Genomic DNA, 17,726 nt, shown 5'->3' on the forward strand with positions numbered 1-17,726 from the left:
GAGAAAATACTCAGCAATGGTGTCGACTTATGAATTTACACATGGTTTGTCTTAAAGCATATTAAAAACAACATTAAAAGCTGGATTTTCACGACAGGGGGAATTTAATATTGTTCTTACTGTAAGATAAAACTTCAAATTCTTGAAAATAATCTTCATAAAAATCATTATAAATAAATTCTTAAAGTTTTTAACCTCCAACTTGTCTTAAATCCCCAAAGGTAAGATTTTTAATGCATTCATTTGGTTATTAAGCATAATTACAACATAGCTCTACATATAATATATACCATGACAGTGTTTCCCACAGGATTTTGTGAGACTATGGTCTAAACCTTCATCAATCTGGTGCACAAATTGAACAAAGAAAAAGTTGACTTGTGCCTGAACTTTAAAGAAGACTCAACCTTCTTTTTAGTTGTGATATAGTGTCTCAGTCTACAGTGAGGAAAATAAGTATTTGAACACCCTGCTATTTTGCAAGTTCTCCCTCTTAGAAATCATGGATGGGTCTGAAATTGTCATCGTAGGTGCATGTCCACTGTAAGAGACATAATCTAAAAAAAAAAATCCAGAAATCACAATGTATGATTTTTTAACTATTTATTTGTATGATACAGCTGCAAATAAGTATTTGAACACCTGAGAAAATCAATGTTAATATTTGGTACAGTAGCCTTTGTTTGCAATTACAGAGGTCAAACGTTTCCTGTAGTTTTTCACCAGGTTTGCACACACTGCAGGATGGATTTTGGCCCACTCCTCCACACAGATCTTCTCTAGATCAGTCAGGTTTCTGGGCTGTCGCTGAGAAACACGGAGTTTGAGCTCCCTCCAAAGATTCTCTATTGGGTTTAGGTCTGGAGACTGGCTAGGCCACGCCAGAACCTTGATATGCTTCTTACAGAGCCACTCCTTGGTTATCCTGGCTGTGTGCTTCGGGTCATTGTCATGTTGGAAGACCCAGCCTCGACCCATCTTCAATGCTCTAACTGAGGGAAGGAGGTTGTTCCCCAAAATCTCGCAATACATGGCCCCGGTCATCCTCTCCTTAATACAGTGCAGTCGCCCTGTCCCATGTGCAGAAAAACAACCCCAAAGCATGATGCTACCACCCCCATGCTTCACAGTAGGGATGGTGTTCTTGGGATGGTACTCATCATTCTTCTTCCTCCAAACATGTTTAGTGGAATTATGACCAAAAAGTTCTATTTTGGTCTCATCTGATCACATGACTTTCTCCCATGAGATTGACAGTCATGTTTAGCTTCTTCCATTTTCTAATGATTACTCCAACAGTGGTCCTTTTTTCACCAAGCTGCTTGGCAATTTCCCCGTAGCCCTTTCCAGCCTTGTGGAGGTGTACAATTTTGTCTCTAGTGTCTTTGGACAGCTCTTTGGTCTTGGCCATGTTAGTAGTTGGATTCTTACTGATTGTATGGGGTGGACAGGTGTCTTTATGCAGCTAACGACCTCAAACAGGTGCATCTAATTTAGGATAATAAATGGAGTGGAGGTGGACATTTTAAAGGCAGACTAACAGGTCTTTGAGGGTCAGAATTCTAGCTGATAGACAGGTGTTCAAATACTTATTTGCAGCTGTATCATACAAATAAATAATTAAAAAATCATATATTGTGATTTCTGGATTTTTTTTTTTAGATTATGTCTCTCACAGTGGACATGCACCTACGATGACAATTTCAGACCCCTCCATGATTTCTAAGTGGGAGAACTTGCAAAATAGCAGGGTGTTCAAATACTTATTTTCCTCACTGTACATTAGATTCAAATTGGTGTTTTACGAAGCCAAACAACTAGAATAAAATTATACAATTTTATATTAATATTATTCCTAAAACAGTAGTAGCCTATATGTTGTAAAATAAATGCACTGTAAAAATAAATGAAATGTATAATACATTAGTATATTATTTTACTTTGCACTACAATAGGGAAATTACACTTTTCGCTTTTAAAGGGGTGGTTGATTATGATTTCACTTTTCTAACTTTAGTTAGTGTGTAATGTTGCTGTTTGAGCATAAACAACATCTGCAAAGTTACGACGTTCAAAGCAAAGGAAGATATTTTCTTTTAAAGAAATCACTTTTTAAGGACTACAACAAACGGCTGGTAGAGACTTCACGACATTCCTCCCGGGTTAGTGACATCACCAACCCTTGAATTTACATAAACCCCGCCCCCGGAACACGATTTATAGATTATCAAGACAGAATATGCTAATCAATGACTAGAAGATAACTACACATAAGCTACATAAATTCACCAACTAACAATTCAGAAATGTCCTGTTGCTTCTACATGTTGTCACTTCTTCTTGAGTCTTTCCATCATTGACTCCGTTGACATCATCTGACTTCGGTTTGAACATGAACGGCTAAAAGTTTTTGAAATTTTCAGTGCATGTGTGTGTGAGGTAAAAGAACACAAGCTGTTGAAGCTCCGCCCCCTGTGCCGGGAGCAGCAGCTCATTTGCATTTAAAGGAACAGACACAAAAAGGAGCGTTTTGCTCACCCTCAAAAAGTGACAATTTTAACATGCTATATAAAAATATCTGTGGGGTATTTTGAGCTAAAACTTCACATACACACTCTGGGGACATCAGAGACTTATTTTACATTTTGTGAAAAGGGCATTATACCACCCCTTTAAACACGCAGCGCAACAGACTAAACTTATTTCATTAAATATTTTTCTTGCAATTTGATAAGGGCACAAAGCCATATCGCACTTTCAATTGTAGTTCGTTTGACAGATACTTTGCCAAAGCAATGGCGCAAACAATGTTAGAGACCTTTTATGTTGTTAATGAGAAGTTTTAAATGATTTTCCGTTCATTGTGAAACTGTGGCGGCACAGCTCTAGGTAATTATTGGGAAACTCTGCACTAGTACTAGGGATGTGCCCAAATACTCAGAAGTGACACTAATGACTAATGTAAACAATGATCGTTCAGATTTTTGTGAATCTGGCCCCTGGTCTCTAGATATGATTCAGATCCTCCATTGTAAGTTTATTACAAGTTTGATTGTAATGGCTAATGTTCTGTTTAGTAGTTAAACATGTAAAACTTCTGGTTAGGGATGTGAACAAACATAAATGTGAACAATAGTAATATAAATGCTTGCCTTAGCAAAAAACGCTGATGAACTGATTGATTTATTTAACTTTATTGTCCTTAAAGGTGACTCTTCTTTATGTAGACAGCACTTTACACACACATAATATGAAAGTAATTCTTTTAGTCACGAAGCCCGCTGTGAAGTGGGATGCCTGATTCATGTGCGATAGAGCTATACTGTTACATTATAGGGACATTAAGGCATCCCTGGGGGAGAGAGAGAGCGAGTGCCAATTGAATACAAATGGAACTGTGGAAAATTACTGGTGTAGCTAATGATAGTGTAGCACACGAGCTCCATAACATTTGTCATCACAGTGCTGAGTCAAGTACGCTATTGTAGAAGAATTCACAAAGAGTCAGTGAGGTCTTAAAGGACCGGCTTCTGGCTTTTTATTACTCACAGAACCTCAAATGCCCTTGAGTTCATGGCGAATAGATTACTCACATGTTTGTGCTGTGGAATTACATTTTTTACTTAAATTAAAACAATAATTTGAGACTTTTTGACTAAGTAACTACCTAGTACCCACTCAGAAGACACTATAGCACAGCACTATAGCTACACACATGACTGGGCCAGCATCATTCACATTTTCTTCATAATTATGTAAAATCGAGTTCATAAGATACTGCGTTTTAAGCAGAGGAAGCCCGACAATTCACGCTATAAATGTGTCTGTTTTGGTAAAACAAAAAAACTAGTGGTTATGTCTCATTGTGCTCTTTTTCCCAATACCGTCATCAAGTGTTGAGCTCTGTATTTAATTATGTCAAGGTAAAAAACAAACTAGCAAAGTTGCCATTAAAGTATGTTCTTAGTATGAGAGGTTAATGGCTCTAGCTGGCAGTTCACACACACACACACACACACACACACACACACACACACTCGCACACGCACACACACACTCGCAGCACTCATCTAGTCCATTATCAGCCTCTACTTCTCTAACAGTGTATCACCTCTCATTTCCCCTGCCTGTGTAATTGCATCTGCTCTCTGAGTGTGAGTGTGTGTGTGTGTCTACCTCAGTCTAATTGTAGTGCTTGTCTCTGCATGAATGTTTGTGTGTGTATTCTGTGGTTGGTTGTTGTGAAGCAGTGTCTAACTCTCTGATTGAGATGACAGTGGAAGGGAGAGAGGTTTTAATGTGGCGTCTGGACACTGACTCGCTGTTCAAATCGGCCCATCTTTACCTCTGATTGAGGAACGGTTGTACGTGAACAATTTAACAATCCGCTTTATTTGAAGCCTTTATATAGTGCATTATTAAGATATTTTGATTTATTTTTTCACCAACTCATTGCAGTTTATTCTTGGATCGCCTTCTCAGTAAAGGTTATGTGTGTTTCTGCCTCAGGATTTGGCTAAAGCAAAGTATCTTGGAAGGCTGCATAATAAAGCTGCCTACATTTTGTATCAGTCTTCACATTGGGCTTTGATGGCCTGCGATGATGTGCCTCCTCCATAGACAGCACAATAGATATGGAATAAATTAAGTTATAATCAGTTGTATGTTCTAAATAATGGCATCCACGGTTATAAACGCACTGGAAATGCAAACTGTGAACTCAGTCCAAATCAGCAGTAATAAAAATAACTTTCTCATACTTTATTCAATCAATCATGTGGACGGATGTTTTTGTCACTGGCCTCCAACAGTCATTAGCTTTTATGAATTATGTTGCGCTATTTGGTGATATTTCACTTGTTCAGCTTTAGTGATTATTCAATTCTACCTTTAAAAAACTGCAAATGACTTTACTTTCGGTAAACATTGCATCTTGATGTTGTGGTGAAAATGTAATATAAAAATTTAAATAAGATTATTTGTTTTAAAATACATTAAAAATGCAATTCATACCTACCATGATTTGAATACACCTATTCTATGATGGACAGTTTTTATTTATTTATGAATTAAATTTCATTTTGATATTTTTAGTAAAACAGTTTTGAATGTCCTGGTGTCATAGAGAAGAAGAAAAAAAAAAAAAAGAATTTCTTGAAAAGAACCTTTCAGTGATCAGTTCTTAAAATAACCATTTTAATTCTTCATGTAAAGAACATTTGAATTTTCTAAAGAATCCATTTCCACTATAAATAGAACATTGTGTGTGATGGACAGGTTCCATGGAACCAACAGCGACCAATGTCTGGCGATTAAATACTGTGATTGACCCTTCATGACATTATGCTGTGTTACAGTACATTATACTCTTAAAAGTTAAGTGTTACCAAAAACCTCATTTGTGACCCTGGACCCCAAAACCAGTCACATGGGTTAATTTTCTGAAATTGAGATGTATACATCATATGAAAGCTGAATAAACAAGCTTTTTATAGTACAATATTTGGTCGAGATACAACTACTGAAATGCTGGAATCTGAGGGTGCAAAAAAATCGAAACATTGAGAAAATCTCCTATAAAGTTGTTCATTTATGTTGGCGATTATGCTGCATTCACTCACAAAAATAAATGTTTTATATATTTATGGTAGGAAATTTACAAAATATCTTCATGGAACATGATCTTTACTTAATATCCTAATGATTTTTGCCATAAAAGAAAAATCTATAATTTTGACCCATACAATGTGTTGTTGGCTATTGCCACAAATAAACCCGTGCGACATGTGACTGGTTTTGTGGTCCAGGGTCACATTTGACATCTAAAACAGAAAAACCTTCAGAAACATTTCCACATTTCTGGTTCATTTGTCCCATTTGAAACTCTGGATGTCAATTCTCGTCATTTTGATCATGTGTCATAAAGGTTATCCCATACTAAATCGACAACATAAACATCCAGTTAAGCTCCAGGAAGTCCTGGATTAAGGCTTTTACTGCGGCTAAAAACTCTGAGATTAACCATGAACCTCCAGTTCTACCACAGCTTTCTCTGGTAATCTTGAGCCATGTATTCAGATTCAATCATCATTTTGCATTCTATGCAATTGCTAAAGAAATAATAAGGATGCATCCTGATTTGAATGCTTTCCGTACTATGAAGTATTCATGCAAGATTTGGATTAGTGTGCCACAAATCATAGAAAGTCAGGACCTGAAATTGCAGCTTGACCGACATGTTTCAAATTATTGATTTGATCTGTTCATCTGTGTAGATTAATTTACTCATTCAACAAACATTGCTAGTGAATTAATGCATTATAAGCGCTGAATTTGTGGGAAAGAGTAAAATTATGTACAAAACCTGCGATCCCATGCCGAAATTCAGGCCCTGATAGTATTATTATAAAAGTGCCTGGAGACACTGGTGCAATTTTCCAAAACATGCATCCATTTGTTCTTTTGGACTAATATTACCCACATCCTTTTGCACTTAAGAAGAAGAAGAGGAGTTTGTGACTGTTCTCTTCTGACCTTTTCAGAAAACTTTTAAAGTGATGAATATAGCCAAAATCTAACACTTGCAAGCAAGGTATGGTCACATTAGCAAAATTTCGTAAGAATTTTGTTGGCTAAAAGGGTCCATTGTCTTTTGCCAATAGTGTAGTGATGTATGATGCTCAGCTCGCAGAAATCACACAGAATCAAGCAGCTTTCTGTTGGTCATTGAGGCAAATTTGCGTTAAAATGTTGTGAAATCTGCAAGTGGAAATCTTTCACCCTCAAAAAACTCGCTACCGAATAAAAAATGAAAAAGGTAAATGCAACGTTTTTTTCTCGCATTTCTAACCTTTTTTTCTCGCAATTTCGAGTTTATATCAAGCAATTCTGACTTTATAACACAATTATGAGAGAAAAAAAATCTGAATTAATAGATAAAATGTCGCAATTATCTTTTAAATTGGTTTATTCCCTGATGGAAACAAGCTTCCATAGATTTCAATACCAGTTTTTTTTTGTTTTGTTTTTTTTACACACACAAAAGTACATTTTTATTTATTATTTGCTCTATTGCACACCAAACTGGCCTTAAAAAAAAAAAAAAAAAATCTTTAGTCATTTTAAGTTAGAGGCAACCACTGCATTTAAATCACAGTCCAAACAAAGATGTTACACACATGTTGCATGAGCCGTTTTTTATTTGTATTGTATAATTTCATGAATTAAAGCAAAAAAACTAAATGGTTTGATTTTAGCTTTGTAAAATAATGCTACATAAAAAATACCTGCACAAAACTACTAAATATTTCCACACACAAAATAAAATTTGGGGAAATGATTGCAATGGAGTTTGTGTGCAACTCCGGGGACAGAGTAATTTAGTTGCCAATCGCACGTTTGGAGCAGAAAAAACGTCTGTTTCAGATTGATGACCGGTCAACCGCTGCATAGATGCAATTATGATATAATATGTAGTGATGCAATGAAATTTCAGCAACCAAAAATGTTCAGAAATTTCAGTTTGGCCGAAATCATCGACTGAAATGGTGACGTTTAATTAGTGCTTATCCGATGATGCATTTTTCACTGTGCCAGTGTCTATTTCATGCACAGAACGTGGACGAGCATCAGGGAAACATGTCAACTATGTGGACGTTTGACATTATCTGATCTTGTGGATTTTTTTTTGTGATGAAGCAAGATCTAATCTGTGCTGTTTTTAGTTGCTGCATGAACAAAACCACTAAATTCTATCAGTTTCATAACGACATTCAAAAAAATAAAAGTCCATCTTTAACGTGGCGTGACGTCTGTAGTCGGCATGTTAACTAAAAGTGTTTCATTAATCAATTGTTAAATAAACTTTAGTTTTGGTTTTGGTGTTTCGGTAAAAAATGTATTGCAGTGCATTACTAGTCTTGCTATAAAAGTTTGGACACACTTTACTAACTTCTGAACCTTTTCTAAAAAATTGCCTACATATAGAAATAGTGCTTACATATGGTGATTATTATTATTAATTATTGTAAAATGTGGAAAAAATAAAGAATGAGTGACACTGGACACGTCAGGCTTCATCATCAGATGTTGTTTTTAACTGCTCAAACTCTGTGTGTCGTGTGTGCTGTTGCTGAGAATGTAGTCCTGTGCATCTGAGTGGTGGTTGTGCAGTGTTTTCGATTCACACGCCTGAAATCTCACACCACACCAACCGGAGAAACCAGTCCTAATAGTCAACTCACACACACACATGCACACCACACCAACACATATGACTCTACACACTGCTAGATTGAGTGTAGGACAACTTGAAGTGAGTTTTAGAAATGGCTAATGGTGTAGATTAACGCTAGCATTAACAAGCATGCTAACTGGGCATTTGGTGTCCTGTGTTCGAGTCACCTACGACCAGTTTTGCATTACTCCCCCAAAAAAGTAACTAATAGCGTTACTTTTTATGAAAAGTAATGTGTTTCATTACTTTTGCGTTACTTTTTCTCACCTGGGCTGGGCTTGCTTGCTTGTTTTTTTTTTAAAATAAAATCTAAAAAAGTTATATTTTTGGCAAATGTTAAGCCCCTTTCACACCAAAAGGGAAGTGAATAAGCCTCAGGCTGATGGAAATGCATATTTACTCCTGTACAGTAGAGGGCGCTGCTCAAACTAACCTTTCAGCTTCTGCTATTCTGGATTAAAGAACAATAGGCTACAGGAGAAGTAGTTCAACACTCTTATTTCTAAATCTAATCTAAAGTAATTTTTGCTTGTTAGTATGGTTGAATTAGATCATTGAAGGTCAGCAGCAAAGACATTGGTTAATAAAGTGAGATTAAGTACATAAAGTATATTTGTGTAATTTAATTTAGTTTCTGATAAAATGCTGATATTGCATTTCACTGTTTTTATTCATTTTGAGGAATACTGAATGTTTTCGTGCAAGTGAGATGAGTAAATTCATGTTCACAAATAGTCTATAACTAAAATAACCATCATGTTCACACACACACACACACACACACACACACACACACACACACACACACACACACACACACACACACACATAACACCTCACTTTATTTCTCTCAACATGGGGACAGGAGAGCTGTCAGTCAATAAATGTGAAAAAGTAACTAGCATTACTTATTTGAAAAAGTAACTTTTAGATATTTTGTCGTAAATTGAAAACATAATGCGTTACTTTACTAGTTACTTTAAAAAGTAATCAGATTACATAACTCTGAGTTACCCCAACACTGCCTACAACCACCCTGAGTTATCTTCCTGAGCGTTCAGTCACAGAAATGAGATTATTTCTTATATTTTAAAGGATTAGATTATGTAGTAATGGTTAGGATTAGTGAAGGTGTCTCTGTCTCTGTCTCTCTCCCACACACTGTTTAAAGAGAGCACCGTGCTCCAACTATATGATATAAAACAGACACCAGGGATGCCCAATCTCAGCCGGCTCCTCCGGTTGCCATGGCCACGAGCGCTCCAGTGAGAGGTCTTTTTAGGTCATTTTGTTCTATAACCCATCAGCCTCTGTGTGTCAAGTTTTGGAGGATCCAAAAAATCAATAAGAGCTTCAGAACTTGCCTAATTAATCAGCCTGTTTGCCATGTTTTAAAGGGATAGCTAACCGAAAAATAAAACTTCAGTCATCATTTACTCACCGTCATGTTGTTTCAATTCTGTTTGACTCGGTGGAACACAAAATGCAAATTTTTATAGAATATCTTAGGGAAAAAAGTCCCCCTGTAGTCAATAATTTTACCCCTTAAAACTCATCTTTGATCACCAAAATTACATATTTAAAGTTTTTCCTTGAAAATTCTTCATGTCTTAAAGTTCTATGAATATGCAAATGAGCCCCGCCTCCACTCACTCACTCAGCTCAGAGATCCACTGGTTGACGATCACACGTTGATCTGATTGGTTACAAGGTAGTTTGTGACGTCAGAAACACCAGCGATTTCAAAGCGTGTTTTTGAGACTGTCTTTGGTTCACTGCAGTTTTAAGGAGAAAATACTCAGCAATGCTGTCAACTTATGAATTTACACATGGTTTGTGTAAAATAGACATATAAACACCTAAAATTCACCACAGGTTGACTTTAATATTTCTGTTCATGCGTTCCTTCTGTATCATTACAATTCTGAAAACAGTTTGATTAGACAAAATTCTGGTTAATAATGTTATTTTTGTGTATTTATTTGCCTATACTTTCTACCAGAGCTTGAATAGACCTTTACACTAAGAGCTTACAAGTGAAACCTCTCAGTGAAGCTCCACCCGCTTCAGTCCTGAATGAAGTGCTGCTCATATTTTGCAGACCGTCTCGGCTTGTTTACAGTGCAGGAGTAAATAAAAGAACGGGTTCTTTGGATAAGTACAGTGTTTTCATTTTTTGTAAAGACTAATGTTTTATGTATTTGAGGAGAGGGGAAGAGAGTCTTAGTCTGGTATTTGCCATCTGGTCATGTTTCATCTTTTATAACTCAGGATTTGAGCCAAATGTACGGTGGCCCAGTAGTGCACAACACAACGAAATTTAAAAAGCAAACATAAGTTCACAGCACAACAGAAATGAGCCACAACATGGCTCATTTCCGTTGTGGTGTACATTTTCCGTAGTGTTGTGACTCATTTCCGCTGTGTTGTGGCTTATTTTTGTTGTGTTGTGAACTTATGTTTGCTTTTTAAATTTCATTGTGTTGTGCACGACTGGGACACCGTACAAATGCATTAAACGACTGAGCGTCCACATAAATGAAGAATTGGAAATGGAAAATGCCAATAATATAATAATGACACACACAAGTGTCTGAGCATACATAAAGCCACAATACTAACATTGCATAGTAGCGGTTCGACACTAACACTACAATTTTCGCTGGTTTCAAAACACACCACGCTGGATATTACCTGCCGTTCATCAGAGTACCTAAACGGTTGCGAGATATCCCCGGGAAAAACTCCTGACATTGACTTAACGTTCCCTATGATGACTTGACAACTGAGCGTTGGCATTTCACTTGCATTGGATGCGTCAACGTCACATTAGCATAGGCCGTACCAAGCGTGCCGCACAAGCCCTGAAAAGTGAAGCCAAAAGGTCTCGATCGCCCCCCGGTGACTGGTCCTAGTATAGGTCATAAGCCCCGCCTCCCCGTGTTATTCAACGGGACTTGGGACCAACTAAACAATTTAATTACACTTCAAATATCTTTTTTCCAAAGGTGGTTTCTGTCATTTGCTGTAGTTTTTATCACGCTGATGTAAATTCAAGTGTTTTTTTTTTTAAATAAGTTTGTTTTTAGTTAGTTATTTGATGCTATAAAAACGGTGGTGTGACGTCATGATTGACAGCTGTGATTGACAGGTTCTCTGAGCGAAGTAGTCAATGAAGCACCAACAGACTTTTTTTGGGGATCTTCGGAGGACTGAGGAGATTGGATTTCTATGGGCCGTACTATTTGAATTCATTCGAGTGGTTGACCTCGCGAAATTAAAATATTAAACAGATCGATAAAATAACTTTATTAACCGGTTAATGGTCATTTCAAACAAGCGTTTCTGTTCAGTATGATTAAATTTGATTTACTTTGTTTATGTTTCGTTACTTGAACCAGTTCAGAGCCCTGATCTTGACTGCCCTTTTCCACGAAAGTGACTCTGGGTTCGAAATGAGAAAAAAGTACTCCATATGACTTGTGTGCTATATTACAAGTCTTCTGAAGCATTCTGCTGGTTGCTTTTGTTTATACCACTCTGAACTAGAATATTTACTTTATTTGTGTAAGTTCAGACAGAACTTTGTTTTGACTTGCTCATTTTCAGGACACCATAACGCCATCTGCACATTTTGGCGTATCATAGCTGTGGTACAGATTATTTGTTCCTTCTGCATCCTCTTGGGACCTCGGCCCGTGTGTGTGTGTGTGTGTACACTGACTTTTATTCCATATTTGTAGATGGTCTGATTATGGTCCTTCATTAGCGTGGGTCTCTTCTGCCAGAAATCATCAACTGATTTCTGAGAGCTTTTCTGGCAGCTTTCACACACACACACACACACACACACACACACACACACACACACACACACACACACACACACACACACACACACACACACACACACGCACACACACACACACACACACACACAAACTGGCTAGTGAGCGTTTGTTTTCTGGAGGACGGTCTGGGTTGGCTTCATGTTTGCTCTCAAAATTCAGTGAAATGTTCTTTTACACTCTTTTTAGAGCGAGTCGAGCTCTTCTTTTAGTGCTTAAGGGGAGAAACTTCTTTTTTTTTCACTGGTCAATTTTGAGATTTTGGGCTCTGTCTTCAATAACATGTCTTCTTTCAGACTTGTGGGGGGAAAAAAGTCCAAAATACACATTTAGGTTTTTATTTTACACATTTACACTTTATCTATTTGCGTCTGTAGATTTCTCCTAAATTCAACAAAAGTTGGCGATGTAAATCAACATGCTGCTCCACGATCGCTGTCTGCACCCTAACATATCTCTCCTGTACAATGCTGTCGGATCCAAATATGGACATTTCCTTTTTTATCAGCAACCAATCGTGAAAGTACAATGGGGCATTTAACTCTAAAAGCGAAATCTCATTGGCTGATGTCAATTTTAAAGGCCGTTTTCTCAAAATGGGTTTTTTCTCATACTCTGAGCCAGAAATCTCCACTTCAGCAGCACTTACACACACCAAACTTTCCAGTTGTATTCCTATCTAAGGTTTTTACCGAAGGGTTTGTTCATATATCATTCAGATTCTGATTTATACAACATTTTATACCTAAAAACTGGTGAAAATTTATTTTTTTATGGCTGTTTACAGTTTATTCTGATTAATGGAGTGATAAAAAGAGATATCCAAAATCCCCTCTGTAAAAACCTTTGACTGTAATATGTCAGCAAAATGAAACAAGAATTTTGAATCTGGCTTTATCCAATGTTCAGATTTCTCTTCTGGAAATATATGTAAATTAGCGCATATTCAATGAGATACTACCTAATTTTCATATTTAAACATAAATATTCTAAAAACTTGTAATACAAAAGATATTTGTCTTAATGTCAGTAATCAACTGGGGAAGTTTCATGCTGATATCTATTAGTTTAAAAATAAATCCTATTCACCTGGGGTGTCTCCCTTAAGGTACCAAGTATTTGTACTTAGTATTTGCTGATAGTAGGGGTGTAACAATACACACTCATGTCACGATTTGATACAAAATGATGTGGCCTACTGAACTCACGATATGATACTATCGCAATGTTTTAAGCCAAAATAAAAAATAAAGTTTTTATTTATTATTACTTTGAGTTTGAAGTGTCAACATTCAATAGAGGGACAGAAATCTCTCAGGTTTCATTAAAAATATCAGTAACACATACAATGTCTCATTTATTAGCATTAGTTATTACATTAGTAAACATGAACTAATAATGAGCAATATATTTTTACAGCATTTATTACATTTGCTAATGTCAGTTAATAAAAATGGCCATTTTAGTTCACAGTTCACGTTAACATACAGCTTTTGATATTAGTAATGTTAAGATTAACATTAAGATTAATAAATGCTCTATAAGTGTTGTTCATTGTCAGTTCTACTGTAGTTAAACTAATGAAACCTTATTGTAAAGTGTTACCAAAATATCTTCATTTGTGTTTGGAAACGTGTGAATTAACCCCTGTAATGGAGTGTCACGTGCACCAAAACAGTCGTAATTGAGTTGTAATGGATTGTAATAGTTGTGATTTCTGTCCTGAACTGGACGTTTTAGGACTCTTTTACCGTGAATGACCTCGCTGAATGATTCACTACACTCTGAGTGCATGAAATGAGTAACTACACCTCTGTCACGGTACTGAATGTGCGTTTATTTGTGAACGTGGGCAGTCATATGTTAAAGTGCGGAAGTGGGAGTTCTGTGTTGTGAACGTGTTCGTTTAAGAGCAACAGAGTTCCTGTTTTCATTGTATTTCCACTCTTGTATTCTGAAACTCTTTTATTCATAGTGAGACCGAAGTACCATAATTACAAGATGACAAGATAATCCGTCTCTGAACTCTATCATCAGACTCGGAAATGATTCATTTCTATGCCGATGCTTATAATGCCATAAAATGGATCCGTGCGCACCTTTGGTGTTTATATGACAGTATAAACTACATTAAATCACTTATTCTTTCGTTTGCACATTCTTGAAGAACAAAGAAAGTGCAAAGTTAACAATGACTATACTCAAATGACCGCTTTTACAGTTAACTTTATATAAAATTCAGAGAATGCAAATCATTTTTCCGAGTTCAACAAAAGTGTCTATGGTTTGTAAAACGGTAATGACGGTAAACATGACATGATACAGCATTGCAAACCTTCACGTTTGATTTGGTTGTGATGAATGCTAATGTTGATGTTATTTCTCGTGTTTCTGTGTGTCTGAAGGTGGATGAGGATGTAGCACTGGATCAAGCTGTGAAGTTCTGCCAGATTCAAATGGCAACGTCGGCACAAAGACAGGTAGGACACACACTCTCTGTCTCATTCCAGGAAATAACACACACTCCTGCTTTTCCCGCTGGAATGCAAATCCAATTTTCCCTCCTCTGCTCACTCCATTGGAAACACAGCCGGCTCGCTGGAAGTTTGCACATTTGGATATAGTGTTACCCATTTCTGCTTCTCTTTCTCTCCTCTCCCACACACACACACTCACACTCACACATCTCTGTCTTTCTGAGACATTTATTACATGCATTAATTATGCACTGTTTGCTAGTATCCCTCATTTCCTCTCGCTGTTCAAATAATGAAAACTTTTGTTGAGCAGCTCAGAGTGAGTGAGTGAGTGAGTGAGTGAGTGAGTGAGTGAGTGAGTGAGTGAGTGAGTGAGTGAGTGAGTGAGTGAGTGAGTGAGTGAGTGAGTGAGTGAGTGAGTAGGTGAGGTGAGTGAGTGAGAGAGAGAGAGAGAGAGAGAGGCTGTGTTTGGGAAAGATTATTAACACACTGATTACTGCATATTCACTACATACTAAATACTATCTACTATTTTAAAAATGTATGCATTATGCAAAATAAACAGATAGTCAGATAGCTGAACGCATCATTGTTGACACGGTTTGTAGTGATTCTTGAGGCACAAAACATTAAATTATGGACACTATTTTTATTTATTTATTAGCCTTTGTATTCATATAATATTAATGTTAATTGTATATTATTATTATTATTATTATTATATGAATGTTTAATACATTAAATTAAAATAGTAATATATTCTGTATATTCCTATTTTAATATTATTCTTTTAATATACAAATTAATCTATTCTTTTTAATCTATGCATTCATAATATATTTTAAAATCAAACCTTTCCACGTCCAGGTTTCTGTTGGTTAATAATGGATTGGTTCAGTAAAATCTTTCAGTTTTAATTCTTCCTGAGGACATTCATTTTTTTAATTAATGATTTTCTAATTAGTCTCAAAAAGATGTTAAAATATATCTTAATTCTTCAGTTGATTCATCACCCTGTCAAGTGTTCACCGCATGTCATCTCTGTCCAGCTCTGCAGGGTATGAAGAAAAGGTTTGAGGACAGAATACTTTTTTTATTCAGCAAGGTTGCATTGAATTGATCAAAGTGACAGTAAAGGACATTTACAGTGTTACAAAAGATTTTAAATAAATGCCGTTCTTTAGAACATTCTGTTCATCAAAGAAAACCCTGAGATACAATGTAGCACTTCTTGCTCTGAATATGAAGCCACACAACTGTTCAATAATGCAGGAATGAAATTCAGCTTGGCCTTGACAGGAATACATTACATTTTTAAATGTGTTATAATAAATAAATAAAAAACATTTTACAAATTCAGTTTTTACTGTATTTTAGATTAAATGAATGCAGCACGACAAGTACAAAACATGGCAAACTTCCCGACCCCGGTAGTGAATGTCGGCACAGTTTGACTGGGGTAACAGCAGCTGTGGTGTTTTGGCAGAAACCGAGTTTACCATGGTACATTTTCATGAGTGTATGCCATTCCAAACACACCCAGAGTGTGTGAGAGGGCTCGATGTTTGACTGGGTTTGATTCAGAGACACACACTGATGTCCAGCTCTCGTTCGCTCCTGTATAAGAGGAGCGTTCTCTCTTTTCATTAGCCATTCATTAGTGCACTGAAACTAGCTTGAGCAAAACGTATAAGAGCCCCTGGTGTGTGTCTCATCTCTCTCTCTCTCTCTCTCTCTGTCTCTCTCTCTCTCTCTCTCTCTCTCTCTCTCTCTCTCTCTCTCTCTCTCCATCTCTCACCATCTCTCACCCACTCATCTCTCTCCCCTCCTCATCCCCCGATTCAATCGCTTTCATTTCACATCGCTGTCTCTCTTCATCTTCTTCGCTGCTTACTTTGCTCTAATACACCATTACTACATTGTTTTCTGTCTGATAAGCGACAGGTCGATCATGTTGGTCCACCATTAGTGTGTATTACTCCATCACACTCTATAGCGCTGCTGTTTTGTTTATGTGCATCGATATGATCAGGCGAATGTTGTTAGATAATGTCAGGGCTATTTCCTATTTGAATGCCCGGTACAAAACTGTAATCGGTCTTTTCTCGCCAGTGTTTCCTGCACTGCACTGTAAACACAGTCCCTGTATCATTTTCTGTGTTTTGAGCCTGTGAGTTGTATGTGATTTAAAGAGAAACATTGAATACCACAACAAAAAATGTATCGCAGGGATCCAGAATAAAAAACAAGTGAGCCGATGACTGCTAAAATGACATTTAAGAGCCAGATAATTTTTTTTAGCTCACAAATTACAGAATCTCTCAAAAAAGTTTCATATTCTCTGACACTGATATTCTGAGACATGTATTTCTCACTGTTTAAAAATATATTTGACACATATTTCTCAAAAAATATTGTTTATTAAATATTAAAACATACAAAACGTAACGTTTTGGGAGTAAAACTGTAAGGCGTGTCATTGTTTCTACTCACCGTGACTGCATTTATTTGATCAAAAATGCAGTAAAAACAGTAATATAGTGAAATGTTATTACAATTTAAAAATCACATGATCCTTCAGAAATCATTCTAATATGCTGATTTGCTGCTCAAGAACTATTTCTGATTATCATCAATGTTGAAAACAGTTGTGCTGCTTCATATTTTTTTTGGAAACAAATTTTCTTTAATTAGTTGAAAGAGATTTTAAAAGAACATTTATTTGAAATCAGAAACGTTTGTAATATTATAAATGTCAATTTTGATTAATTTAATGCATCCTTGCTGAATAAAAGTATTAATTTCTTTAAAAAAAAAAAAATCTTACTGACCCCAAACTTTTTAATGGTAGTGTATATATAAATGGTGATTATGGTTTAGTTTTACTCCCAAACTATATATATATAGTTATATATATATATATTAGTGCTGGGAAAAAATTAATCGCGATTAATCGCATCCAAAATAAAAGTTTGTGTTTGCATAATATATGTGTGTGTACTGTGTATAATTATTTTGTATATATAGATACACACATAAGCATGTATTTATTTAAGAAATATTTGCATGTATATACTGTATATACATTTATACATAATTTATATTATATATAAATATAAATAATTTATATATAAATAAATAAAAATCTTAAATAAATACATGCTT

General features: G+C 36.1%; 1 protein-coding gene across 3 annotated transcripts in view; it reads left to right on the top strand.

Annotated features, from left to right (window-relative positions):
- cabin1 (calcineurin binding protein 1) overlaps positions 1-17,726 on the top strand; it is a 130,611-nt gene that overhangs the window by 92,317 nt on the left and 20,568 nt on the right. For all 3 annotated transcript variants that reach the window (XM_084087299.1, XM_084087301.1, XM_084087300.1), the window contains one exon: positions 14,490-14,564. In XM_084087299.1, the coding sequence (XP_083943425.1) occupies positions 14,490-14,564 (75 nt within the window). The remainder of the gene's footprint in view (positions 1-14,489; positions 14,565-17,726) is intronic.

The sequence above is a fragment of the Abramis brama genome, assembly GCF_963993115.1.
Source record: "Abramis brama genome assembly, chromosome: 16".
NCBI classification, from domain to species: Eukaryota; Metazoa; Chordata; class Actinopteri; order Cypriniformes; family Leuciscidae; genus Abramis; species Abramis brama.